The sequence below is a fragment of the Felis catus genome, chromosome A3, assembly GCF_018350175.1.
Source record: "Felis catus isolate Fca126 chromosome A3, F.catus_Fca126_mat1.0, whole genome shotgun sequence".
Taxonomy (NCBI): domain Eukaryota; kingdom Metazoa; phylum Chordata; class Mammalia; order Carnivora; family Felidae; genus Felis; species Felis catus.
Window position 1 is genome coordinate 30,475,699 of NC_058370.1, and position 27,486 is coordinate 30,503,184.

General features: G+C 42.2%; 2 protein-coding genes across 3 annotated transcripts in view; both read left to right on the forward strand.

Annotated features, from left to right (window-relative positions):
• The first annotated feature begins 10,141 nt into the window (after positions 1-10,141).
• Positions 10,142-12,736, forward strand: LOC109498514 (pantothenate kinase 2, mitochondrial-like). The gene is made up of 3 exons (XM_019828061.2): positions 10,142-10,551; positions 12,533-12,581; positions 12,715-12,736. The coding sequence occupies exons 1-3, from the start codon at positions 10,284-10,286 to the stop codon at positions 12,734-12,736; spliced, it is 339 nt and encodes a 112-aa protein (XP_019683620.2). The 5' UTR covers positions 10,142-10,283.
• A 276-nt stretch (positions 12,737-13,012) lies between these two features.
• LOC101092510 (pantothenate kinase 2, mitochondrial) overlaps positions 13,013-27,486 on the forward strand; it is a 28,529-nt gene continuing 14,055 nt past the window's right edge. Inside the window, exons 1-2 of one of the 2 annotated variants that reach the window (XM_045053837.1) lie at positions 13,013-13,046; positions 26,764-27,116. In XM_045053837.1, coding sequence (XP_044909772.1) covers positions 13,028-13,046; positions 26,764-27,116 — 372 coding nt within the window. In that variant the 5' untranslated portion in view covers positions 13,013-13,027. Of the gene's footprint in view, positions 13,047-14,283; positions 14,328-26,763; positions 27,117-27,486 lie in introns of those variants that run through there. The other variant, XM_019826787.2, reaches the window with a different exon arrangement.

Consider the following 27,486-nt stretch of genomic DNA (forward strand, 5'->3'; position numbering starts at 1 on the left):
TAATAAAAAGGGTTTGAGTCCCTTGAAGGGAACTATGGCAAAGAAGAAATGAAGGAAATTTTCTTACAAAGTTCAGCAAACATTTACCATTTGACCCATTCCTACAGATGAGATCATCTGTCCCCAGAGAGACATGAACACACATTTCAGAGCAGTTTTATTCAAGATAGCCAACAAGTGTAAGTGACCCAAATGTCCACCAGCTGGTGAATGCATAAACAAAATAAGGTATTTCCATATCATGGAGCAGCAGTAAAAAAGAACAAACTCCTGAGACACCAACAGGCTGGATGAATCTCAAAAATGTCATGCTGAAAGAAGGCAGATTCAAAAGAATATGTACTAAACGATTCCATGTATATAAAACCCTGAAAAAGACTGTAGAGAGAGAAATCAGGTCAGTGGTTGCTTGGGACCCAGGGGTGGGGAATGCTAGGGAAGGGGCACAAGGGAACCTTTGGGGTGATGGGGGAGCCCTGGATGTGGTGATGGTGCCCACATTTACCAAAACTCACCAAACTGTGTGCTTAAAATAGATGCATTATATTATATATAGTAAGTTGTGCATCAATAAAAGTTGATTAAAATGTAACTGGAGTAGAGACGAAGGAAATAAAAAATAGAAATGGGGACGAGCAGGAAGGAGAAGGCACATGTATTTAGAGAAGGTGGGGTAGAGGGGGGCTCTTGGAGGGAGAGGACATTAAGCTGAGGCCTATGCGTGAAGAGGGCCAGAGGAGGGAAGCATGAAGATGGGTGGTGGGCTGGAGCGGGAGAAGCTCTCCAGGCAGTAGGAATGGCAGATACAAAGGCCCTGAGGTAGGAAGAGCCAAGGAAAATTGCTCTTGCTATGATAATTAATTGGACTGAAAAGACTGACCTGGAGATTTTTGGCCTACCTAAAAGTAACAAAGTACCTTTGAAGAATTTGAGTATCACCCCCCCACACACCCCCAACCTGCAAACATTAACAACTAATAACGAGGCATCCTCTTCTATTCATTGGTACAGGACCCATAGTGACCTCTTGATGACACTTTATAAGCCATTCATTTAAGTTGACGTTCGAAAGGGGCGCCTGGGCAGCTCAGTCGGTTAAGCGTCCGACTTCGGCTCAGGTCGTGATCTCACGGTTCATGGGTTTGAGCCCCGCGTCAGGCTCTGTGCTGACAGCTTGGAACCTGGAGCCTGCTTTGGATTCTGTGTCTCCCTCTCTCTCTGCCCCTCCCCCACTCGTGCTCTGTCTCCCTCTGTGTCAAAAATAAATAAACATTAAAAAAAAATTGAAGTTGACGTATGAGGGTATTGGTGAGTCATACAAACAGCATTTCACTGAAATGCCTAATTTCACACTTTAATATATACTGGTGTTCTCTTTCAGTGAATTTCACCAGTGACAGGGATTCTGAAAAGACAACACAATAAAGTTCTATGGTAGCCTCCATCTGCCACAATGAGGTAGATGATTCTTCCTGTGTGCATTTGTCTCTCCAGTTGCCTGAAATCTAATGATCCTTGAGAAATGGGCTCTGAGCCCTTTGGTAGGAAAGTTATAATTCAGGATATTGGATCATGGGAAAGGACAGGATGAGAGGCCTTGATAATCAGGGCTTGGTTTCCATCATTATTGTTTTAAGACTCTGGTTCCAAGTAAGAGAAGACAATGTCAGCTAGATTAAGAAAAAAAGGAGTGTTTTTCAAAAACATTTTTTAATTTTTTTTTCAACGTTTATTTATTTTTGGGACAGAGAGAGACAGAGCATGAACAGGGGAGGGGCAGAGAGAGAGGGAGACACAGAATCGGAAACAGGATCCAGGCTCTGAGCCATCAGCCCAGAGCCTGACGCGGGGCTCGAACTCACGGACCGTGAGATCGTGACCTGGCTGAAGTCGGACGCTTAACTGACTGCTGACTGCGCCACCCAGCCGCCCCTCAAAAACATTTTTTAAATGTTTATTTATTTTTGAGTGGGGGAGGGGCAGAGAGAGAGGGAGACACAGAATCTGAAGCAGGCTCCAGACTCTGAGCTGTCAGCACAGAGCCCGACGCAGGGCTCAAACCCATGAACCGCGAAATCGTGACCAGAACTGAAGTCAGACACTTAACAGACTGAGCCACTCAGGCGCCCCATGAAATGTTTTTTAAAATTTAAATGTTTATTTATTTTGATAGAGACAGTGTGAGTGGGGGAGGGGCAGAGAGAGGGGGAGAGAGAGAATCCCAACCAGGCTCTGTAACATCAGCACAGAGCCCACTGTGGGGCTCGAACTCACAAACCACAAGATCATGACCTGAGCTAGAATCAAGCGTCAGATGCTGGGGTGCCTGGGTGGCTCATTCAGTTAAGCGTCTGACTTCAGCTCAGGTCATGATCTCGTGGTCTGTGAGTTCAAGCCCCACATTGGGCTCTATGCTGACAGCTTCGAGCCTGGAGCCTGCTTCACACTCTGTCTCTCTCTTTCAAAAATAAATGAACATTAAAAAAAGAAAAAGAGTTGGACGCTTAACTGACTGAGCCCCCCAGGGACACCAAGAAATGTATTTTAATGTTACAGGAAGGGACCCAAAGACAGGAAAGTAATCAGCCCAGGAAAGGACGGAAATGGGCAGGCCTGGAAGAACTGGAAAAGCACTCTCGTTTTCCTGTTTCGCTTAGTGCATCTGTTCATTCTTGGGTCTCTCTGCAGACCAGCTTTCTCGGTTCTTTTGCCTGCATGGGGGATGTGGCATCACACTTGGAGAAGTGACTCCCCATTCCAAGCTGGTGGTGTTATGCAGTATGAACAGAGCCGTTGGGGCCTAATCTATAGGTGGGTAGGGGGATTTCTGGGAGAAGAAGGAGTGGTTGTGAGGTGGCAGGTACCAAACATTAACTTTGCCAAACAGGTGGCAAAGATTTTAGTATTTTAAAGGATCCTGAAATTGTTATTGCCACTGTAATCATTTGTTAACACATTGCGTGTGTGTGTGTGTGTGTGTGTGTGTGTGCGTGCCTGTGAAAGGCACTGTGGGGAATATGAAGATGCAAACTCTTATTCTAAGAGCTTTCGTAATTTAGTTGATATTATAAAACATGTACACCAAGGATGTGAAAGAAGTATGTGATACATGTCATTAAAGGTGACATATTATAAAAGATTGGAAGGTTCCTACCTAACTGTGGTCGTTAGTGAAGACTTTAAGGAGGAGGTATCTTTTGGGCTAAACCATGGAAGTTGGGTTGGATCTTGATAAGCAGAAATGTCGTGGGAAGGAAGTTTGTGTAGGGTTGAAGATTGAGGCTTATAGCTGGGTAAGAGTCAAGTCTGCCTGGAGAATTAGGAGATTCATTTTGCTAGAACATGCTACATAAGCATATGGGAAGTAATGAGGAAAAGTGGAAAGATGCTAAATGTGGGGCTTCTTGGATTTTTTTTAAAGTTTATTTGTTTACTTTGATAGAGAAAAAGTGTGAGTGGGGGAGGGGTAGAGAGAGAATCCCAAGCAGGGATTTGAACCCATAAGCTGCGAAATCATGACCTGAACTGAGGTCAGACGCTTAATCAACTGAGCCACCCAGGAGTCTCAGATATTCAGTGTTGTGGACTTTGTTCTGTAGGCCAAGAAGCTATCAAAGCCTTTTATTTATTTTTTTTATTTAAAAAAAAATTTTTTTTTTTTTTTTACATTTTATTTATTTTTGAGACAGAGAGAGACAGAGCATGAATGGGGGAGGGTCAGAGAGAGAGAGAGAGGGAGACACAGAATCTGAAACAGTCTCCAGGCTCTGAGCTGTCAGCACAGAGCCCGATGCGGGGCTCGAACTCACAGACTGCGAGATCATGACCTGAGCCGAAGTCGGACGCCCAACAGACTGAGCCACCCAGGCGCCTCTATCAAACCCTTTTAAACAGAAAGGAGATTATATGAGAACAGTGGTTTAGTACAATTAACCTGGGAGCAGTGGGCCTGGAAAGTAAACCAGAAGCAGAACAAGTGTTTAGGAGGCAACTGAACTGTTACTGAGTAGGGCTTTTAATGGGTCTAATTTGATAGCCACTAGACATTTGTGGCAAGTCACCACTTTTTTTTTAGGTTAGTATTTTTGGGGGGCATCTGGGTGGCTCAGTCTGTTAAGTGTCTGACTTCAGTTCCAGTCATGATCTCGCAGTTCGTGGTTTGAGCCCTGCGTCGGGCTCTGTGCTGACAGCTCAGAGCCTGGAGCCTGCTTCAGATTCTGTCTCCCTCTCTCTCTGCCCCTTCCCCGCTCATGCTCACTCTCTCTCTCTCTCTCTCTCTCTCTCTTTCAAAAATAAACATTAAAAAAAGATCCTTAAAAAGACAGTTTATTTTTTTTTTAGTAATCTCTGTACCCAATGTGGGGCTCGAACTCATGACCTAGAGATCAAGCATTGCCTGTTCTTCCAACTAAGCCAGCCAGGTGCCCCTATTGACCATTTTTAATATGTAGGGCCACATGTTGCCACATGAGAAAATAATGTTTTAGATATATTGGGTTAAATAAAATATACTAATAAAATTAATTTTACCCATTTATTTTTACTTTTTAAAATGTGGCCAAATCCTATATATACAATGTTTTTCCTGTACATACACACCTATGACAAAGTTTCATTTTTAAATTAGGCACAGTAAGAGATTAATAACAATAAAAACAAAATAGAGCAATTGTAATAGTCTATTTTAAAAAAATTTTTTTAATGTTTATTTATTTCTGAGAGAGAGAGAGACAGAGCATGCACAGGGGAGGGGCAGAGAGCAAGAGGGAGACACAGAATCCGAAGCAGGCTCCAGGCTCTGAGCTGTCAGCACAGAGCCCGACACGGGGTTCGAACTCACAAACCGTGAGATCATGACCTGAGCCAAAGTTGGTCTCTCAACCTACTGAGCCACCCAGGTGCCCCAATAGTCTATTGTGATAAAAGTTATATGAATGTGGTCTTTCTTTCAAAATATTCTTTTTTAAATTAATTAACTTCTAGAGAGCGAGTGCGGGAGAGGGGCGCAGGGAGAGAGAGAGAGCGTCTTAGGCTCCATGCTCAGCACTGGAGCCCCATGTGGGTCTTAATCCCACAACCCTGGAATCATGACCTGAGCCAAAATCAAGAGTCACCGTTCCACCAACTGAACCATCTAGGTACCCCTCAAAATACCTTACTGTACTGTACTCTCCCTTCTTCCTGTGATGATGTGAAATAATACGATACCAACGTGATGCGACGAACTGTGGTGAATGACGTAGGTATTGTGACATAGCAGTTCGCTACTATTGACCTTCTGACAGTATTTCAGAAGGATCATCTACTTCAAGACCGTGGCTGACTGCGAGTAACTGAAGCCCTAGAAAGTGAAGCTATAGATAAGGGGGGGGGAACCTACTGTAGGTTTATTTGGGAACAAAGATAGTAACAGCCATCAAACTCTCAAAACAGAAAGAACTAGATCTCCATTGCCTTTAATATAACAGAGATGTGGGGGCACCTGGCTGGCTCAGTTGGTTAACGGTCTCAACTTCAGCTCAGATCATGATCTCGTGAGTTCGAGCCCTAAATCAGGCTCCTTTGCTGGCAGTGCAGAGCCTGCTTGGGATTCTCGTTCTCTCCTCTCTCTCTGCCCCTCCTCTGCTCACGCTCTCTCTCTCCCTTTCAAAACACAACACAATACAATACCACAGAGATGTGACTTTTATATCTAGAAATGAATTTCCCAGTGTGTCTAAGGAAAAAATTCTGTGAAAAAAGGGATCCATGATCAATTACATTTGGAAGATAGCTACATACCTTAGCCTCCTCTTGGAGATTTATCATGCCCTTCAGAATATTAAAACTTTAAGAAAATGACTTAAGTTTATCTTATATTTACCAAACTTACTCAAGCACAGTGCTAAGCCATTAGTTGTTATCTGGTAATAGTATCCAAATCAGGGATATTTAGTTGAAGATAAGATAGGCCTTGGGGTACCTGGGTGGCTCAGTTGGTTAAGCTTCTGACTTCGGCTCAGGTCATGATCTTGAAGTTTGTGAGTTCGAGCCCCATGTCGGGCTCTGTGCTGACCGCTTGGAGCCTGGATCCTGCTTTGGATTCTGTGTCTCCCTCTCTCTCTGGCCCCCCCCCCCCCCATGTTCTATCTCTCTCAAAAATAAATAATAAAAAAAGATTTTTAAAGAGAGATAAGATAGGCCTTGAGGTTGAAAACAGAAAAAGTTTTCAATCCTTTCAATACCTGGGAAAGGATAGAATCTTCCATGTCTAGGAAACTGAGTTGTTCTAAACTCATTACATTTCACCTTCGATTTTCTATCTTTATTCTCCTGAGACAAGTTGAGCTTTATTTCTGCAAGCAGGTAATATTCATATTGCCTGTTAGCTCTGGTGAGACCACTAGAATGCCACATGCTAGCTATTGTGTGTGTGTGAATGCGCACATGCACATATAACACACATCTCTATCCCTCTTCAATAGCGCGTTCTGGGCCAGGGGCCAGGCCTTGGAAGAATGTCTAGGGGCTTAACAACTTCATGTTCTTCATATTTTTGTCCTTTGGGAGAGATAATAGCCAAGGTTTTCCCAAATTTTCACCATTATACTCTGGAAAAAAAGACCTTGGGCTTGACAGGGGCCTGATTCTATGCTTTTCATTTTCCTGGCACTAATACAGCCCAATGAAAGGAGAGAGAACTTGATCTATAAGCCTCTGTGGCTTGGCGCTCTGGTGATCATACTTCTGGTTTTTTTTTTTACTCCCCAGTTGCCCTACTTTAGCTGCAAGAGACCTCAACGGAAACTCAGAGAGGGTCTGTCCCCTGGCTCTCAGGAAGCAGTAAGAGATGAGAATGTGAAGCTTCTCGCATCCCCTGGGATCCAGAGGGCAGACTGTGGGCCCTAAGATGGCCTCCAATGACTCTCTTCTTCCTGGTATTGGTGTCCTTGTGTAGTATCAACCCACTTTCAAGAGGGCTGATCTGTGTAATAACAGGATATTGGGTATTGCAATAGGGTGTTGCAGAAACGATGGAAGTAGGACTTCCCAGGCTAGATCTTAAAAGATACTGTGACTTCTGCATGTTTTTCTTTGAATCACTAGTTTTGGGAGAAGCCAGCTATCATGTTGTGAGGACATTCAAGCAACCCTATGAAGAGGCGCATGTTGTGGGAGCTGAGCCTCTTGCCAACAGCCAGTACCAGCTTGCCAGTCATGTAAATAACCCATCTTGGAAGGGCACCCTCCAGCCCATATGCCCTCAACTGACTGCAACTTCATGAAAGGCCCGGAGCCAGAACGACCCAGGTAAATCACTCCCAAATGCTTGACCTACAAAAACTGAGATAACATATATTCATTACTGTTCTCAGCCACTAAGTTTTGGGGTTATTTCTGACCTAGCAGTAGGCACCTAATATGGTAGATGTGTATTCTATATGATGTTTTGTCACTGAAATGGCTCTATCATTAATGGCTCTATCAATGGCAAATCACTACTTTAGAATTTGATTAGTTCCTCTGAAGCACTATGCTTACTATGACCTCTGTGCTTATTCTGATGTGTATACCAGAAAACTGGTTTCTCCCCAAGGGTAAAGTAACTGAGACAAATGGTAAAAAACTTAATGATTCTGTCCCTCTAAATGATGCTGTGTGTTGTAATAACCACAGAGAAAGGAAACCTTTTTTTTTTTTTTTAATTTTAAACGTTTTTTAATTTTATTTTTTGAGAGACAGAGTGCAAGCATGGGAGGGGCAGAGAGAGAGGGGGAGACACAGAATCCAAAGCAGGCTCCAGGCTCTCAGCTGTCAGCATAGAGCCTGACTTGGTGCTCGAACCCACAGACGGTGAGATCATGGCCTGAGCTAAAGTTGGACGCTTAACCGACTCAGCCACCCAGGTGCCCCAAAAAGGAAACCTCTTGTTACTTTCATTTGACTTTTTTTGGAAAAAAAAAAAAATGTAAGCTTAATCATGGGCTTCCTTGGTCCAGGACAAATCTTCAATTAAAAAAAAAAAAATAAATGCCATATTTAAGTATAACACACATAGAGAAAAGTGCACAAGTGAACATCTTGATGAAATATTGCAAAGTGAACACACCCACGTAGCAATCACCTAGACCAAAGAAATTGAACCTTACCAGCCTTACAGAAGTCTAATCTGTTGCCCTCTCATGCCTACTCTCTTCCCTTCCCCCCACCCCCAAACACCATTATCCTGACTTCTCACATCATTTATTAACGTTGAACTTCATGTAAATCATATGGTATGCATTCTTTAGTGTCTGGTTTCTTTTGTTCAGTTTATTTGCATTTTTACTTTTAGGATTATAAACATCTTGCCTAATTGTCATTAGTATATGCTTCACCTGTTATTTTGGATAAACTTTAATGATAGCCACACACTGTAAGCTTACACCAGGGAATGAAGAAACATATTTATTTAAGATGACAAAAAGCCTTCCACTAATTTATTGGAATTTTACTGAATCTGTGCCTTTTGGTAACTGTAACGCAGAGGGTAGCTGAACTTCTCAGGAATCCAGGCTCTATCATTTAAGCTGTGTGCCTCTGGTTAATTTGCCTCATTATCCAAGTGTTGCTAGATGAAATGACATGTAAGGGCATTACGTACACTGCAAAACACACACACACACACACACACACACACACACACACACACACAACCCCCCCAAAAAACCCCTACACCTATTTTCGGTGTCATTTTGATATTGGGGTTCATCTTGGCAGCCTTAGGTGATGATTCTTGATTCTTCAGGATGATCTATCACAGCTCAACAGGCTTGGAGGAAAGCTCCCTCAGGTCAAGGAGGACCAGATGGGTGAGGTGTAGGCAGAAAGATAAGCAATGCTGGGGACTGGGATTTTGAAGGCTAGCTACAGGTGTTCTTAGTTCTTGTAGGATCCATCTGGGATGGGTTCTTGCAGGAGCTGGGATTTCCAGAGTTTGGATACAGGGTTTCCAAGGTTATTCCTACAATGAGGGGGAACTAGTTTGGAGTCAGCCTGGCTAATTCTACTCAACAAGAGAGAAGCTTATCTGTCTCGTTCTGCGGGTTACTAGCAGTTATTACGGCAAAGGTAAAAAAAAAAAAAAATGAGGTCTATCACCCAAGGGACATTACAGTGTCCCCGGAGAGGCACTTAGGAATAATTAGCAAGACAAACTAATAGTCCTGTTAAACTTGACGGACTGAGGGAGTGCCTTGAGGGTACAGAGCAAGGTGGGGTCATTCCAGGCTTGGATAACCTTTGGAGAAGGGATGGGTGGCAGGGCCTTAGGTAGGTGTGAATGGTCAGTATCTCAGGGCTGGAGGTGACTGTGGTCTCGCCCCCCAAAAGGGAATAAGATGATTAACGCTCGCGCGCGCGCACACACACTCCCCTTACAACCCAGGTTCCAAGGCAGCCACCAAATCCTTCTATGTCCCCCTAGTGCACCGCACGGAAAAGGAATCCACACTGTCCTTCAAAACGCAAACCCTACTCCCCGGCTCCCACACCCCCTCCTTCAGCACCGAAGGGTGGCGTAGGATTTATAACCCACCTCTTTCTTCCAGTTGCCATGGAGACCAGCCCCAGACCTTTCTTTCCTTCTGGTACCGGGTACGTTTCTCCAACGCAGGCGGAATGGAGGGGGCTTAGCCCAACCACGCCAGTGGCAGTGCTGGGGGAGAGGGTAAAAAAGAGCGCGGAGGGGCTGGTGGTCTCGACGGCAGTGGCGGAACCAGGCCAAGGGACAAAGGCTAAATCAGCCGCGGTTCAAGCCCTTCGGTCTGCCAATGACTAGCGGCCAGACGCTGGGGGGCACACTGCTGGGCTGGCGGAGGGCGCGGGCAGGGGGAGAGGGATGCAGCAGCGAGGCGGGACTCAGGGGCAGGGCCCCCCCTGACCTGTCCGCCAGTGCGGGCGGGTGAGCCGGCCCCTCCACCCACACGTCCATTGGGCGGCGCCGCCATCACTCTCCCCTCGGCAACACCGCCTTCTTCGCGGCCAAGCTTCGATCCCCTCCCCCGCCACTCTCCGCCCCGCCCCGTCCTGGGAGCCTTTCATTGGACGGACGCGCGGTCGATCCGCCTCGAGTGAGGGAGGCGATTGGACGCGAGGCCTTCGGGCCGCCCCCAGCCTATTTGGATTGGCTTGCTGCGCGTTGGCGCAACGGAAGAGGCGGACGGTGGAGGGGGCGCCTCTGCTTGGGCTGGACTGCCGCGGAGGAGGCGACGAGGGTTTCGGCGCTGGGGGGCTGGCTTGGGCGGCAGCGGCGGCTGCTGCGGATGGGAGCGGGCCGGCTCGGCGTGCCCATGGAGCGCCACGGCAGAGCGGCCGACACCTACGCCTCGGCGGGGGAGCCGGCGCCCGAAGGGCCTGATGGGCGGCGGCGGGAGCTGCTGCGGCGCCGGGCGAGTAGCGCGTCGGAGCCCCCAGTCGGGTCCTCTGCCTCGGCTTCGGCAGAGGGCATTAGGCGAAACCGGCCCGGCTCCTACAGCGGCGCTCCCTCGGCCTCCCGTCAGCGCGTGGAAAGCCTCAGGAAGAAGCGGCAGCGTAAGTGCCCGGGGGGTCGTCCTCGCGGCTCGCCCTGCCCCCTTCCGGCGCGGCCGCCGTTTTTCCCGCGCGCTCGTGTGGGGACAGTGCCCCCGCACGGTGGTCTAGGTTGGTGCACGGGCTGACTCCCGGCTGGAGGCCTCAGGTCCAAGTTTGGGGCATTAGGGTCCGGCCCCCGCCCAGACCTCGGGCGCAGTGGTCCGCCCTTGACGGTGGTGGAAGTGGAGCGTCTTTACTCAGGACCCTTTCTTCCTCTCCTTAGCTCCTTGGGCATTCTTTGCCCGAGAGTCACATGATTTTTATCGTCGAGAAGGCTTCTTTTGACTCATTTCCACCGCCTCCTTTCCCCCTAAATCCTTTGAATCCCCCGTGTCTGTTTTCCGTGGGTCCCAAAGAGCGGTGTCCAAGACGTTAAATCCCTTTAATCTGGAGATTTCGGCCCTCCTGGAAAATGGTTAACTAGCCCTTGAGTTGCTGCAGGCCTAAAACTGGATTCCGTGTTCTGTGCACTTAAGCTTTGGCTGCTTTTCTTCCCGTGAGAATTCGGGTCATCTCTCACCCAGATATCTCTATTTTCTTTGCATCTATTTGCTGATACTCACGATTCAGGTCTGTAGCATTCTGGGCACTAAGGCTTTTTATTTTGAGGGAATCTCGCCTTGGCAGTTGCACATGCTCTTTCTGGAGAATCGGTTTCTCCATTTTCTTATCAGGCTTCTTTTCCTGCGTTGTGTTCTAGTCCATGCATTTTCACCCCTTTAAAGGTCTTCAGTTAGCATCCTCAGTCTAGTAGCTATTGCTACTGTTGAAAGTATCCACTGTCTTAATACTCTAATATAAGCTTTACCATTTAGTGACATTTTACATATGGTTAGATTTTTGTCTTGTTGCCAAATTCCTCTTTCAGGAAATCAGCCTGTTTTAAATGCAGGTTATGAGGGTGAGGTCTTTATTGGATGGTCTTGTACCTCAGCCAGCCACCAGGTTGCTGTACTTTATCTTACATGATTTGGATGATTAAATGTTAAATGTAGCCCTGTTTTGCTGTGAAAAATTTGGGAGTCTGAATTATTTTGTCTTTTCCTGTCTTGAAAGAAATTTGGAAAACAGATTAAGTGCTCTCAATTGATACCATGTTTAGAACCAGTTACCTGGTTTGTGTTTTATTTGAGAAGCACCTGATTTTTAAGCAATGCAAAACGTTAATGGTTTTGTACTACATCATTGGAGATGGTTGTAAATTTCAGAGATTCACAGCCCTCTAGCCAGCTGTCTTTTAGCCATTGACCATAAGAATTCTAAATAAGTACTTTTTTTTTATATTAAATATAATTTATTGTCACATTGGTTTCCGTACAACACCCAGGGCTCATCCCAGCAGATGCCCTCCTCAATGCCCATCACCCACTTTCTAAATAAGTATTGTGTTTGGGTGTTTGCGGAGGTCAGGCACTCTACTGAGAGCTTTAATAACTCATTAGTACTCATAACTTGTTTATTCCATTTTACAGATCAGAAAACGGGGGTACATTTGCCCCCTGTCAAATGACTTGTGAGTAGTGGGATAGAAATGTAAATTCAGGAAGCCAGCTCCATACATCCTCTCAACCACTGTGCTTTATTGAATTGTGTATATTCTATTAGCTGTTTCTTCATTGCTCTAAAGCTAAGCATAATCACTATCTTTTGTGTTCAAGACTTACTTGAGGTGAAAATTTCTAGCTACTGTGGAAGTACTTCCAAATTTTGAGCATAAAAATGACCTTGGGAGTTAAAAATGCAGATTTCTTGGGTCCAACTCCATCTTTTTGAATCAGAGTCTGGGGAGGGTTCTAAGAAGCTGCATTTTAACAAATTCCTCGTATCATTTACATACAGCTGCTCAGAGACACCTGTGGAAAACTCTGGTTTAGATTGTATTGGGGGGTGGGGGTGGTATGTAAGGTGGTTTTGAGATGTCTTTTTATTTTTTTATTTTTAGAGAGATGCACCTGCAAGCCGGAGAGAGGGGAGAGAGAATCTCAAGCAGGCTCCATGCTAAGACCGTGGAGATCATGAACTGAGCTGAAATCAAGAATTGGATGCTAGGGGCACCTGGGTGGTTCAGTCGGTTAAATGTCTGACTTTGGCTCAGGTCATGATCTCATGGCCTGTGGGTTCGAGCCCGCGTGGAATGCGGTGCTAACAACTCCGAGCCTGGAGCATGCTTCATAGTCTGTGTCTTCCTCTCTCTCTGCATTTCTACCACTCACTCTCTCTCTTTCAAAAACAAACAAACAAACAAACAAACAAAAAAAAAGAATTAGATGCTTAACCGACTGAGCCACCCAGACATCCCTGAGATATCTTTTAAGGAACCAAGACAGATATTCATGTCGGATTTATTTATTTATTTACATATTTATTTATATATTTATTTTTGTTTTTAATGTCTCATGTTTGTCATGGTTGCCTTTATTGCTTTCTCTGATAAATCATGAAAAGCCATCTCTCAGGTAATGAGACCTGCCAAAAAGGTTATTTCTTTCTTCCATTTGTTTTTTCTGTTACTGTCCGGGGGTGCACCTGTTAGATGGAGAGGCAGCCTCTTGATTTCTGAACCCTCCAAGAATGGTTTCACCTCTGAGAGAATTCAGTAAAGGCTAAATAAATCTCCGTATTTATTTTTGGTAAAGTTGGGTATAGGGTGGTGCCATCTTTCTTTGGAGGTTAGAGAGCTTCAATGTGATGTCCTTAAACTACTTGTCTAAAGGTAGGAGACTAGATGTCATTTGAAACTAGAAGGAGCTATTCAGTTTATCTTAGGAATTCTTGTGGGCCCTCGTCATAGTCATGTTCTGCCACACATGTTCCCTAGAACAATGTAATTCTCAAACCTGTTCCCATCCCAGACTTAGGCATTAGGGATGAGGCTAGGCATGTCTGTGTGTAAGAAGTTCTTTAAAAGTTTTAGATTAGGTAGAGTATGTCTCACAGGACAGAGAAATACCAAGTAAAGATTGATTTAAAATGATGGAAACCAGGGGTGACTGGGTGGCTCAGTCAGTTAAGTGTCCGACTTTGGCTCAGGTCATGATCTCAGGGTTTGTGGGTTTGAGCTGTGCTGACAGCTCGGAGCCTGGAGCCTGCTTCGGATTCTGTGTCTCCCTCTCTCTCTCTGCCCCTCTCCCACTCCTGGTCTGTCTCTCAAAAATAAATAAACGTCAAAAAAAAAAAAATGGAAACAAAGATGCTAATGATGGTAATGTACTGCTTACTTGTGTTAGACACTGTGTCAAATATGTTAAAAACCTATCATTGAAGTCTCACAGTTACCCTATGTGGTAGGTATTTTTTATCCCTAGTTTCCAGAAGAGGAAACTGTCAGTGAAATTTTTCCTTTGTCCACGGGCAGGTAGTGAGTTAATAATGGATCTGTGTGATTAGGTGTCTTTCAGACCCAGTGTTCTTGACTTTCCCTATTTTTGAGTGGGGGAAGTTACATGCAGCGTAACCCAGAGCAGTGGTTCTTACATGGAATTACTTAGAAGCTTAAAAAAAACCACCAAAAACCCATTCAGGTCTGCAAACAAGTCTAAGAACATGCACCTGTTAATTTTTTTTAATGTTTATTTCTATTTGAGACAGAGCATGAGTGGGGGAGGGGCAGAGAGAAGGGGACAGAGGATCTGAAGCAGGCTCCATGGTGACAGCAGAGATCCCAGTGCGAAGCTCTAACTCACCGTGAGATCAAGACCTCAGTCGAAGTTGATTGCTTAACCAACTGAGCCACCCAGGTGCGCCCCCCTGCTTTTTTAATGCATCTGTTAATTTTTAGAAAGTTTTACTGAGGCATAATTACATACAGCAAAATGTATACTTTGACAAATGTATACAGGTATGTCACAAGAGAACATGCATTTTAATCAAGGGTCCCAGATGTGCAGCAGATGTGTTAGAGGTGTGGAACTTGGGATGGGAGTATCCCATGTGGCTGGTGGATGGAGCTGGATTTTTGAAGGTGACTTCAAAGCATGAAGCATGTTGTAGCACTCCAGGGAGATCTTTGGGACACGTTGATTTTCGACTCCTGTTAGTCGTGGAATATCCTTAATTTCCATTGATCTAGAAAATAAAGCTTTTAGGGGTGCCTGGCTGGCTCAGTTGGTAGAACATGCGACTCTTGGGGTTGTGAGTTTGAGACCCACGTTGGGTGTTGAGATTACTCAAAAAATAAACTTAAAACTCTTAAGAAAAAAAAGTTTTTGTAGCTTGATAATGCCAGCCTAGCAAATGGTTGCTTTTCCTTGGCTTTTGGGGAGCATCAGTGTTGGCAGAAAGGAATTGGTGCTGGGGCCCTGAGAGACTGCCCCTTATTAGGTGGAGTGTTTCATCTTCAGTTAGGGAATTAGGGAAGACTGCCCATTAGCAGCTCAGTAAAAAGATTTCTGTTGCTTCGTAGCCTATGTTTGAGGTACAGAATGGGAGAGGATGCTTTTTAACCTTTTTATCAACTTTAAATCTAAATGAAATCAAAGTAAACATGGTCCTTCACTTTGGTTGTTCAAAGAATGTGAAGCATTAAGCAGGGCCTAAAAATAATCCAAGTATGCAGCTGTGTAAAATGGTACAGTATGTTATTTTAGGGGCCATGTGTATTTAGGTAATATGATTGTTCAAACAGTGTTAGCATCCCTACCCTTTTTTTATCTAGGGGGTACCATAAAGGAGAAGTGATGTATGCTATTAAAAATCTTTTGGGGCACCTGCGTGGCTCAATCACCCGACTCTTTTTTTTTTTTTTTAATTGTTTTTATTTTTGAGAGAGAGAGAGAGAGACAGAGATAGAGTGTGAGTGGGGAAGGGGCAGAGAGAGATGGAGAGACAGAATGTGAAGCAGGCTCCAGGCTGTGAGCTGTCAGCACAGAGTCTAATGCGGGGCTCAAACCCACGAACTGTGAGATCATGGTCTGAGCTGAAGTTGGACGCGTAACCAACTGAGCCACTCAGGAGCCCCAATTGCCTGACTCTTGATTTCAGCTCAGGTCATGATCTCACGGTTTGGTTCGTGAGTTTGAGCCCTGCATTGGGCTCTGCACTCATAGTGCCCCTCCCTCGCTAGTGATCTCTTTCTTTCAAAAGAAATAAGTAAACTTAAAAAAAAAAAAAATCTTTTAGGGGCTCCTAGGTGGCTCAGTTGGTTAAGTGTCCAGCTTTGGTTCAGATCATGATCTCATGGTTCCTGAGTTTGAGCCCCCCATCAGTGCAGAGCCTGCTTGGGATCCTCTGTCCCTCCCTCCCCCTCCCCTGCATGTGCGCAAATGATTTCTCTCTCTCTCTCTCTCTCTCTCTCCCCCCCCCCGCTCCCCCCCTCTCACAATAAACATTAAAAAAAAATCTTTTGCTTACACACATGTTAAAAGGAGAGAGAAGGAACAAGGCAATAGACTGTAGGCTGTTAGGACCTTATCAAGCAGAAAAGAATAGTTATTTTGGTCATTTAGAAGAACAGTGATGTTTCTTAGGCTTAAATTTATAACCTGGTGAATGTTTTTTCAGGTTCATACCTTGGGATATTTTTATCTTCAGGCACTGTTCATTCTCAGTTTATTATGTTCTTTCTCAGTGTATGTCAGCGAGACTGACCAGCATGTGAAAACTTCTCTTCTAAATAACAGCTTAAAGTTTGCTTTCTAAAAGTGGAAGCCATCTTTAGTTTTCTAGTAGTTTGTTAGGTTTTGTCGGTCTATATTTCCAAAATGTAGAATTTATTGAGTCTACTGGTTTGATAATATATAATATTATATAGGCATCTAGTCCCAAGTTAAAACTATTTTGAGAATAAGAATATTATTTTTTTAATTAAAAAAAAATTTTTTTTTTTACGTTTATTTTTCAGACAGAGAGGGACAGAGCATGAACGGGGGAGGGTCAGAGAGAGAGGGAGACACAGAATCTGAAACAGGCTCCAGGCTCTGAGCTGTCAGCACAGAGCCCGATGCGGGGCTCGAACTCACGGACTGCGAGATCATGACCTGAGCCGAAGTCGGACGCCCAACCGACTGAGCCACCCAGGCGCCCCAAGAATATTATTAAAGTAGGCCTTTTAATTGATGCCAAGGATTGCTGTCTAGATCGGCCCAGAGATTTGGGTTTGCAATATCTTAACCACATCGGTCTGGTAAAGATGTGGTTCATAGTATTGGAAAACACATTCTTATACACCATTTATTTCCCATTTGAAAGCCTTTCAGTTGTTGAGACCTATTATGAGACAGACGTGGTGCTACAGATGGTTTTACATAAATAACCTGTGAGGCAGAGTTTAAATTCTAAGTCAAGTGTAGATTGTCTAGACTGAGTGCCTTGGAGGCCTTAATACCAGGATATATGTGAAGGGTTGCAAATAGACTAAAATATCTGTGAAAATTAATGGAATAATTCAGTAATTGGAAGTTATGAATAAGTAAGTATTCTGTTGGTGAGATATGAAGACTGTGATGGTATAGCAGAAGTTCCTTTTCCCACCAGAAACAGTGTTTTGAACAAGGATTAGAAAGCTTATTCCAGTATTCATTATGTTATAGTATATGAGGCAGTCTGCAGTCAGTGATGGGAATCTAATCCCTTTGGGCAGTTGAATGTTTTGAAATAACAATTATATGGCCTGGCATAATTCTCTCAGCCATTATCAGAGAACATGTGTCTAATGGACCTCCTGTGCTTCTCAGTGTTTCTCAGTTCTTGGGTACGTAAATCGTTTGATGAGTAGTACAGAGAAAAATCCAGAAACCGTTAAAGTCTGTAACAAGCATATGAACTGAGCTCTGCCTAAGACTCCTTATTTTTCTTTATATATTGTTGATCCTCCTAATTTTTTAAAGTATGTGATTTTTATTAAACTCCTAATTTTATTTTCTTATTAACTCAAGGGTGTGTGTTTTGTGCTCTTAGGTTTGTATAGACACTTGTTGAAAATGCTTGTGAAAGGATTTAGGAAATCTGAGTTTGAGTCCCTACCTCTGCCTTTTCTTGATTGTGACCTTGGACTCTTGTGCACTTCAGTTTCTTAATCTGTAAAGTGGGATGATTTATAGTACTTGCCTTATAAGATCGTTGCAAACATTAAATAAATTTATGCAGTCAAGTGCCTAATAAGAGTGCTTGACTGTTAATAGATAATCATTTAACACATAATAGCTATATGTTAATGTTTAAATTTTTTAATCTAAGGAAATGGGAGTAAAGCTTAATTTGCTTTAAGCATTATAAAATCTTCCATTGGGGGCGCCTGGGTGGCGCAGTCGGTTAAGCGTCCGACTTCAGCCAGGTTACGATCTCGCGGTCCGTGGGTTCGAGCCCCGCGTCAGGCTCTGGGCTGATGGCTCAGAGCCTGGAGCCTGTTTCCGATTCTGTGTCTCCCTCTCTCTCTGCCCCTCCCCCGTTCATGCTCTGTCTCTCTCTGTCCCAAAAATAAATAAAAAACGTTGAAAAAAAAATTTTTAAATCTTCTATTGGTCTTAGGTTTGTCCAGACCTTCAGATTCCAGTCCTATTAAAAAAAAAAGTTTATTTATTTTGAGAGAGAGAGGGAGAGCAGGGGAGGGGCAGAGAGAGGGAGAGAGAGAATCCCAAGCAGGCGCTCCATGCTCCCAGCACAGAGCGTTATGCCAGGCTCGAACCCATGAACTGTGAGATCATGACCTAAGCTGAAATCAAGAGTCTGACTCGTAACCACTGAACCACCCAGACTTCAAGATTCTAATCCTATTGATGTGATATGTTTGTTGGTGGAGTGCTGTGTCTGTGGTAATTACAGGTTGGTGGCTTCCTAAAGTTGATGGTTAAAAGAATGGCACAGGGTGCCTGGGTGGCTCAGTTGGTTAAGCCTACGGCTCTCGATTTTGGCTCAGATCATGATCTCACCGTTCATGAGCTCGAGTTGGACTCTGCGCTGACAGTGTGGGGCCTGCTTGGAATTCTCTTTCTCTCTTTTCTTTCTCTGCCCCTCCCCTGCTTGCTTGCCTGAGCATATGCCCACTCTCGTTCTTGCTCTCTCTCAAAATAAACATTTTTAAAAAAATGGCACTACAGGTCAGAAAATAGGAATCTAATCTCCTTGCTTCAATCCTATTTAGCACTATTGCTTTCTTGAGTGAAGAAACTTTTCTTATAGGTGCCAGGGACAGACTTTTCATGACCTGTGCCAGTTTGGATCAGGCCTGTCATTGGGAATGGAATTTTTGTAGGTGTAAAAAAAAATTCAGGACTGTCCCTGCCTGGGACTGAGGTGGAATGGCTGCTGGGGAGTCAGCCATAGTGTTCTCATTAGAATTGCATTGACATTGTTAGGTTAACTTGGAGAATTGACATTTTAATAATACTCAGTGTTTTTTCCTGGAACAGGAATCTTTCCGCTGCTCTGATTTTCAGTACACTATTTTAATAGCTATTGTACATATTTAGTACTAAGATTTGTCTCTAAGTATTGTTGTTATTTTTTGGAATCTAACATGAAAACCATCTTTTTGCATTCCTGAGAAGAATATCTGTTGACTATGGTTAATTACTCTTACTGTACAACTGGACATTGTTCAGTAATTTAATGCATTTTGTTGTGAGATGTTTCTTTTCTAGTTTATTTTTTTCCAGAGAGAATGTGGGGAGTGGGGGGGGGGAGGGAGGGAGGGAGGGAGGGAGAGAGAGAGAGAGAGAGAGAGAGAGAGAGAGAGAGAGAAAGAAAGAGAAAGAAAGAGAAAGAAGGAGAAAGAAAATCTTAAGCAGGCTCCACACTCATTGCAGAATCCAACATGGGGCTCAATCCCACGAACTGAGATCATGACCTGAGCCAAAATCAAGAGTGGGCTGCTCAACTGACTGAGTCACCCAGGTGCCCCTCTTTTCTAGTTTTGCCTGGAAACCATTAAGGCCTGGTGCTTTTTTGTTCTTGTTTGGGTGAAAGATCTTTCACATCTTTTTAAAATTTTTCAGTGCTTTTGATTTGTGTTTTTGATCTTATTTTGAGCCACTTTTTGTACTCTATTTTTTCTTGCTAATTTTCTGGTGTACATTTTAAACTTAATATGAAATTGTACACTCATGTAGTCTCTGGTTACATACTCTTATCTTTGATTTTTCTTTTTTTTTAAAGAAAAGCTATATCTTCTTTCTTTTTCTTGGGTATACTTACCAGAAATTTGTCTGTTTTAATGGCTTTTTCAAAGCTTGATGTTATTGGTCAGCTCTCCTGTGGTGTTGTTCATGATGATCATGTTTTTCTAATTTCATTTACATCTCTTTAAAACATTTTTTTCTTTTTTTAATGTTTATTTCTGAGAGAGTGTGAGTGGGGAAGGGGCAGAGAGAGAGGGAGACATAGAATCTGAAGCAGGCTCTAGGCTCTGAGCTGTCAGCACAGAAGTTGGACATCCAACCAACTGAGCCACGCAGGCACCCCTACATCTTGCTTTTGTTCTTAATAATTCCCTTCTGCTTATTTTGGATCTAATTTATTCTTTTTCTAGCATTTCAAATTGTGTGTGACATTTCCCTTTTTATTCAGGTTTTCTTTTTTGCATCCATTTGATAAACTTCTAAGGCCAGAAATTTCCCTTCGGGTACCATGGAGGGTGTATCTTACTGATTTTGATGCATAATGTTCTTATTGTCATTCATCCAAAAATAAATTTTGTTTTGATTTCTTCTTTTATTTCAGAGTTAAAAGAAGTGGGTTTAAAAATTTTCAGGTGGAGAGATTTATTTCTTTGTGTTTGTTGGATTAATTCATAATGTTGAGTTATTGTGGAAAGTGAATGTGGTTTGTTTTTGTTTTTTGGAGTTTGAGGCTCTTTAAGCTTGTGCAGTTAATTTGTATGGTTTATAGGTATTTGAAAGGAAGGTGTATTTGGTTTTTTTTTTTTTTTTGATAGGGTTATTTATGTTTCATAGATTCACCTTACTAGCTTTATATTCAAATCCTCTATACCTTTATTGTGTGTGTGTGTGTGAGAGAGTACAGATTTCTGATACCTGTGTCATTCTCACATTGTTGTGTAGATTTGTCAGTTTCTCCTTGTTTTTAATATTTTTGAAGCATTTGTTAGGATCACATCAGTTCTACTTCTTTTATGCTCATGATACAGTTTCTTTTTATTCCCTTTTAATCCTTTTTGTTTTGAATTTTATTTAGTCTGCTAGTATTGTACTTAATTTCTGTTAACATTTGCTTAATACATGGAGTAGCATTATTCAGGAATTCATTTTGCTTACCCAGATTCAAGTATATATATATTTCAAGTCTGTTAAATAAGTGGTGCCAGTGATTCTACCCACCAATTGGTCAGTGAATGTATAATGGCAAATGAGTGTAAGATGGGAGTTGTGAATCCTATTTCCTTGGTAGATAGCTGTTTGGAGGGGCACCTCTCATGTGAGCAAAGTAGTCCCTGTTAAGTGCGGTGCTGGTCTTGATACATAAGGTTTGACTTTAACTTATCATGGTTCCTAAATATGTCACCTGTTCTATCTGGTATATCCGTCTCCAGTGAGGTGCTTAAGATTTTGATTTGAGTATTTTTGACTGAATGCTGTTTTCATCTTAAAGCATCCAACTCTTTATGATAGGACTCTCTCGTGTGTGTTTTGCCATATATTTACCTCAGTCTACTTGTGTTATCTTAAATGTATATATAATATATAAGCATATAATCAAATTTCTTCTGTAGAAGGGTAATTTGACCTATTAGTGATTACTGATGTATTTGTGTTCATTCCTGTCCTTTTTTGTTTTGTATTTGCCATATTTTTTTTCTTCGTTTTTGAACTGATTTGTTTCCATAGTTGTTTGGAGGTCATCTGTTCATTTTCTTTTCTTCTAGAGTTACCTGTACATTTTTGATGTATTTAAACTATCACTTTTTTCTTCTTATTTAGAATTAATCAGAATTTGTATCTTCTTTTCCCTATCAAGACAGAGCTACTGTTTGCTTCACTTGTCTCTCACTTCCCTTTTCAGCTTCCTATGTTGAAATCATATATTTTAGTTCCAGATTGCTGATTTTTCAGAAAGTCACATGTATTGTTTCCTTTGCTGATCATTGTTTCTTAAAGCTCATATTTGGATGCTTTTAAAATTATATTGGAAGGCATTTACTAATTATTTCAGAGAAGGTCCTTTTTTTTTTTTTCTTTTCAGAGAAGGTCTTTGAGTAGTAAACATTGAGTTCTTTCATGTGTGAAAATTTCTTTTGCACTCCTCCTTGAAAGCTGATTTGGCTGGATATGTTTCAAAGTCTTTTTCCTTATAACTTTGAAGCTAGTGCTCCATTATCTTCTAGCATCTATGTCGCTGATGAAAAATCCATTTCCATCTTTATGTGATTTATGTATCTTTGTAGGAATATGCTTTTGTCTTTGGAAGTGTTTAGGATTTCTTGACATTTCAATAGGATGTGTCTAAGTCTGTCTGTCTGTTTGCCACTAATTGGTTCTGCTTGACACTTAGTGAACCTGATGATTTATGTCTTTCCTCCTCTGCCTTCCCCAGGAAATTTCTGGGACTCACAGAAGTTATGGTTCTGTATTTCTATATATATCTACTTTTCCTTCATACCTGAGAGGATTTGGGGAGAATTTCTTAGTTTTGTTTTCCATTTTTTTCTTTGCCTATTTTGCTGTTAAATACATCTTTTGAGCTTTATTTTGGAAATAGATTTTTTCCTTTTTCTTATTTTATAAAACTCTTTATTGAGGAACAATTTACATACAAGCAGCTGCATCTATTTAAAGTGTATAATTCCATGCATTTTGACAGATATATAGACACACCTATGGAGCTCTCCCTTCACCTCCAACAATCAATATTTGGGTTACTACCAAATGTCTATCAACTGATGAATGGATAAAGAAGATGTGCCCCCCCCCCCCCAATGGAATACTTACTCCACAGTGAAAAGGAATGAAACCTTGCCATTTGCAACAATGTGGATGGAACTGGAGGACATTTTGCTAAGTGAAATAAGTCAGAGAAAGACAAATATCATGTTCTCACTCATTCGTGGAAGTTCAGAAACTTAACAGAAGGCCATGGGGGAAGGGAAAGAAAAAAATACATGAATAGTTACAAACAGAGGGAGGCAAACCATAAGAGACTTTTAAATACAGAGAACAAACTGAGGCTGGAAGGGTGTGGGGAGGCTGGGGGGTGGGGAAAATGGGTGATGGGCGTTGAGGAGGACACTTGTTGGTATGAGCACTGGGTGTTGTATGTAAGTGATAAATCATGGGAATCTACTCCCGAAGCCAAGAGCACACCGTATACATACTATGTTAGCTAGCTAACTTGACAGTAAATTACATCTGTATTTAAAAAAAAGGTTTGGGTTAATACAGAAAGTTTTCTTCTGCTCCTATAGTCCTTCCCTCCACTTCCTCCCCCAGCCTACAATCTACTTCCTATCAAATGCAGAAATGATTGCTTTGCATTTCCTGGAGTTTCATATGCGTGGAATCATATAGCATGTAGCCTTTGTGTGAGGCTTCTTTTACTCAGCCTGTTTTTGAGACTGATCTCTGCCAAGTGTATACTAGTTTGTCCCCTTCCCTCTTTTTTTGGTTTCCAAAGCTTCACAACCCCCAACTAAGAAATTAACACTGATACAGTTCACAGACTTGACTTAGACCTAACCAGTTATACAAAAACTCTTTTGTGTATACGTATTTAGTTCTGTATAATTTTGTCATGTGTGGATTCGTGCAGTTAACAACCACAGATGGCAATCATTTCTTAGTTTCTTCTCATTTTACCCCTGAGGATAATTATGATTCTTTTTAAGTCTCCTGTTTCTGAAACTCTTTCTAAAGATGTTTAGTTTCTCGTTTTTGTGGTGTAGATATCCCTTTTGGTGATTCTAATTTGTGAAGTGATCATCTCTATTTTGAGGATTGCTTTTCTGTCAGTGGATGCAGTATCTCTTTACCTATTTCTGAAGGTGGATTGTAGGGATATATGTCCAGATACATGTCTCCTCATTTCTTCTGGGGTGATAGTAGCTACTTGGGTGGGTGCCATTCTGAGTCTTTGGCTGAAGTGCTTGTGTTTAATGAAGACTTTGCCTCTGGAGGGGTGGAGGTGTGGGGAGTGGTTCTCAGTAGAGGGAAGTGGTTGGTCTGTTCAGTTGCACCAGATGCATTCCCCACCAGATCACCCATGACCACCAGAGCCTGTCCCTGTTTCTCCATGGCAGCCACTCCTATGTACAGCTTGATGGAGCACCTGTGTACTCTCCCAGCCTTCATAGCTGCTCCCAATTTTTTATTTTATTTTATTTTATTTTATTTATTTTATTTATTTTATTTTATTTATTTATTTATTTATTTATTTATTTATTTATTTATTTATTTATTTATTTATTTATTTTAGAAATTGAGAGCTTGAGTGGGGGAGAGGGGCAGAGGGAAAGAGAGAGAGAATCTCAAGCAGGCTCCCTCCTCAGTGCAGACCCAAAGAGGGGCTTAATCCCTGGGATCATGAGTTGGATGCCCAGCTAACGAAGCCACCCAGGCACTGTTTGTTTATTTATTCCCAGTTTGTTTGTTTGTTTGTTTGTTTTTTATAGCATTCTTCTTTTTAGGGTTCTGGACAGTTACTGCCCTTATCAACTTAGTTTTGCTGATCCTATCGTTTCTTGTTTCCCGGAATTATTTTGGAAAATAATACATCAGTAAATCTGTATCTTTAGTCATTTCTGCAATCTAAGCTAGGAGGGCAAGGCAGTCTGTGCAGTCCATTTTGATCTGATCTCCTGAAGCTATTTTTTGGGAAGGATTTTTTGGGAACAGATATTAACTCTAAAATATGTTACCATAAAGTCCTTTGAAACCTTTTATTTTGGGGACATCAGGGTTTGAGAAATTGACCACTGGAGCTTACATGTTACATAAGGTTGGGAATTTCCTCTATTTCTAGTTTGCATACTAAACCAGAGCTCTGAAAAGTTTCAACATTTCTTCTTTGAGCCAAGAGGAAGGATGTAGATTTTCATTCTCAATCTTTTTTTTTCTTTTTTTCAAAGTTGAGATTCATGGGTAGTCATTTTGTTGTTTTTTAATATTTCATTAAAAAATGAATGTGTAGTTTGGGCTTATTTGTGCAAGAGGGCTGGGTTGACTCAATATTTTGATGTTTTTCTTCCTGATCTTTGTGACTTTTTTTGAAATAATACATTTTTAAAAATATGTTTTTTTTATTTTTTTAAATTTACATCCAAGTTAGCATACAGTGCAACAATGTTTTCAGGAGTAGATTCCTTAATGCCCCTTACTCATTTTGCCCACTCCCCCCCATACCCTTCAGTAACCCTCTGTTCTCCATATTTAAGAGTCTCTTAATGTTTTGTCCCCTTCCCTGTTTTTATATTATTTTTGCTTCCCTTCCCTTATGTTCATCAGTTTTGTATCTTAAATTCTTTGTATGAGTGAAGCCATATGATACTTGTCTTTCTCTGACTGATTAATTTCACTTAGCGTAATACCCTCTAGTTCCATCCACGTAGTTGCAAATGGCAGGATTTCATTCTTTTTGATTTCTGAGTAATACTCCATTGTGTGTGTGTGTGTGTGTGTGTGTGTGTGTGTGTGTGTGTGTGTGTATATATACACACACACATAAAAAATAAAGATATGTATATATATACATATATATACGTATTTATATACATAAAAGATAAAGAAGATGTGGGGTGTGTGTGTGTGTATACATGTATGTGTATACACACACACACACACACACACACACACACCCCCCACATCTTCTTTATCCATTCATCCATCGATGGACATTTGGGCTCTTTCCATACTTTGGCTATTGTTGATAGTGCTGCTATAAACATTGGGGTGCATGTGCCCCTTTGAAACAGCACAGCTGTATCCCTTGGATAAATGCCTAGTAGTGCAATTGCTGGGTCATAGGGTAGTTCTATTTTTAATTTTTTGAGGACCCTCCATACTGTTTTCCAGAGTGGCTGCACCAGTTTGCATTCCCACCAGCAGTGCAGAAGAGGTCCTCTTTCTCCGCATCCTCGCCAACATCTGTTGTTGCCTGAGTTGTTAATGTTAGCCATTCTGACAGGTGTAAGGTGGTATCTCATTGTGGTTTTGATTTGTAATTTCCCTGATGATGAGTGATGTTGTGAGCATGTTTTCATGTGTCGGTTGGCCATCTGGATGTCTTCTTTGGAGAAGTGTCTATTCATGTCTTTTGCCCATTTCTTCACTGGATTATTTGTTTTTTGGGTGTTGAGTTTGTGTGATAAGTTCTTTATAGATTTTGGATATTAACCCTTTATCTGATATGTTGTTTGCAAATATCTTCTCCCATTCTGTTGGTTGCCTTTTAGTTTTGCTGATTGTTTCCTTCCCTGTGTAGAAGCTTTTAAAAAAAAATTTTTTTTTAATGCTTATTTTTATTTTCGAGCATTTTGAGAGAGCATGAGCAGGGGAGGGGCAGAGAGAGAGGGAGACACAGAATCAGAAGCAGGCTCCAGGCTCTGAGTTGTCAGCACAGAGCCCGACATGGGGCTCGAACTCGCAGACCACGAGATCATGACCTGAGCCGAAGTCGGATGCTCAACCGACTGAGCCACCCAGGCGCCCATTGTGCAGAAGCTTTTTATTTTGATGAGGTCCCAATAGTGCATTTTTGCTTTTGTTTCCCTTGCCTCCGGAGACGTGTTGAGTAAGAAAGTTGCTGTGGCCAAGGTCAAAGAAGTTTTTGCCTGTTTCCTCCTCGAGGATTTTGATGGCTTCCTGTCTTACTTTTAGGTCTTTCATCCATTTTGAGTTTATTTTTGTGTATGGTGTAAGCAAATGGTCCAGGCTCATTTTTCTGCATGTTGCTGTCCAGTTTTCCCAGCAGTATTTGCTGAAGAGACTGTCTTTATTCCGTTGGATACTCTTTCCTGCTTTGTCAGAGATTAGTTGGCCATACGTTTGTGGGTCCATTTTTGGGTTCTCTATTCTGTTCCACTGATCTGAGTGTCTGTTTTTGTGCCAGTGACTTGTTTTTTTTAAAGTATTTTCCAGATCAGACAGAATCCTGTTTCTTTTCCCAACGCCCTTTTTGTTTCTCTAGTCCTTGGAAACCTCAGGGTATGAATAAATTGCTAATCTAGTACGTATGTGTTTAGTTTTCAGAAAAAAAAAGTTGTTCTGACTTTTTTTTTCCTTTCCCATTTAGTTTTTCCATGGTTTGGCTTGGATATTGGTGGAACCCTGGTTAAGCTGGTTTATTTTGAACCCAAAGACATCACTGCTGAAGAAGAAGAAGAAGAGGTGGAAAGTCTTAAAAGCATTCGGAAGTACCTGACCTCCAATGTGGCTTATGGGTCCACAGGTATTCGGGATGTGCACCTGGAGCTGAAGGACCTGACTCTGTGTGGACGCAAGGGCAATCTGCACTTTATACGCTTTCCCACTCATGACATGCCTGCTTTTATTCAGATGGGCAGAGATAAAAACTTCTCGAGTCTTCACACTGTCTTTTGTGCCACTGGAGGTGGAGCGTACAAATTTGAGCAGGATTTTCTCACAGTATGTATTTTTTTTAGCTTACATACAATTTATGGTAATCTGATCATTAAAAATAATACCAGTAGCAAGTGGTGGAATCATTTCCATTTCTAATGGAACTTGAGTTTTCACCCGATTAAGATTAGAGAGATGTAAATTGAGTCGTAGTCTGGAGTTGCCATCTAGAGATTATAATAAAGCTGTGATAAGCAGTCTGAGGAACTACCTACGAGGAACAGTTCATTAGGTCTGAAAACTATGAGGGGCGTCTGGCTGGCTCATTTGGAAGAGTGTGTGACTCTTGATCTTGGGGTCATGAGTTTGAGCCCCATGTTGGGTATAGAAATTACTATTAAAAAAATCTTGGGGCACCTGAGTGGCTCATTTGGTT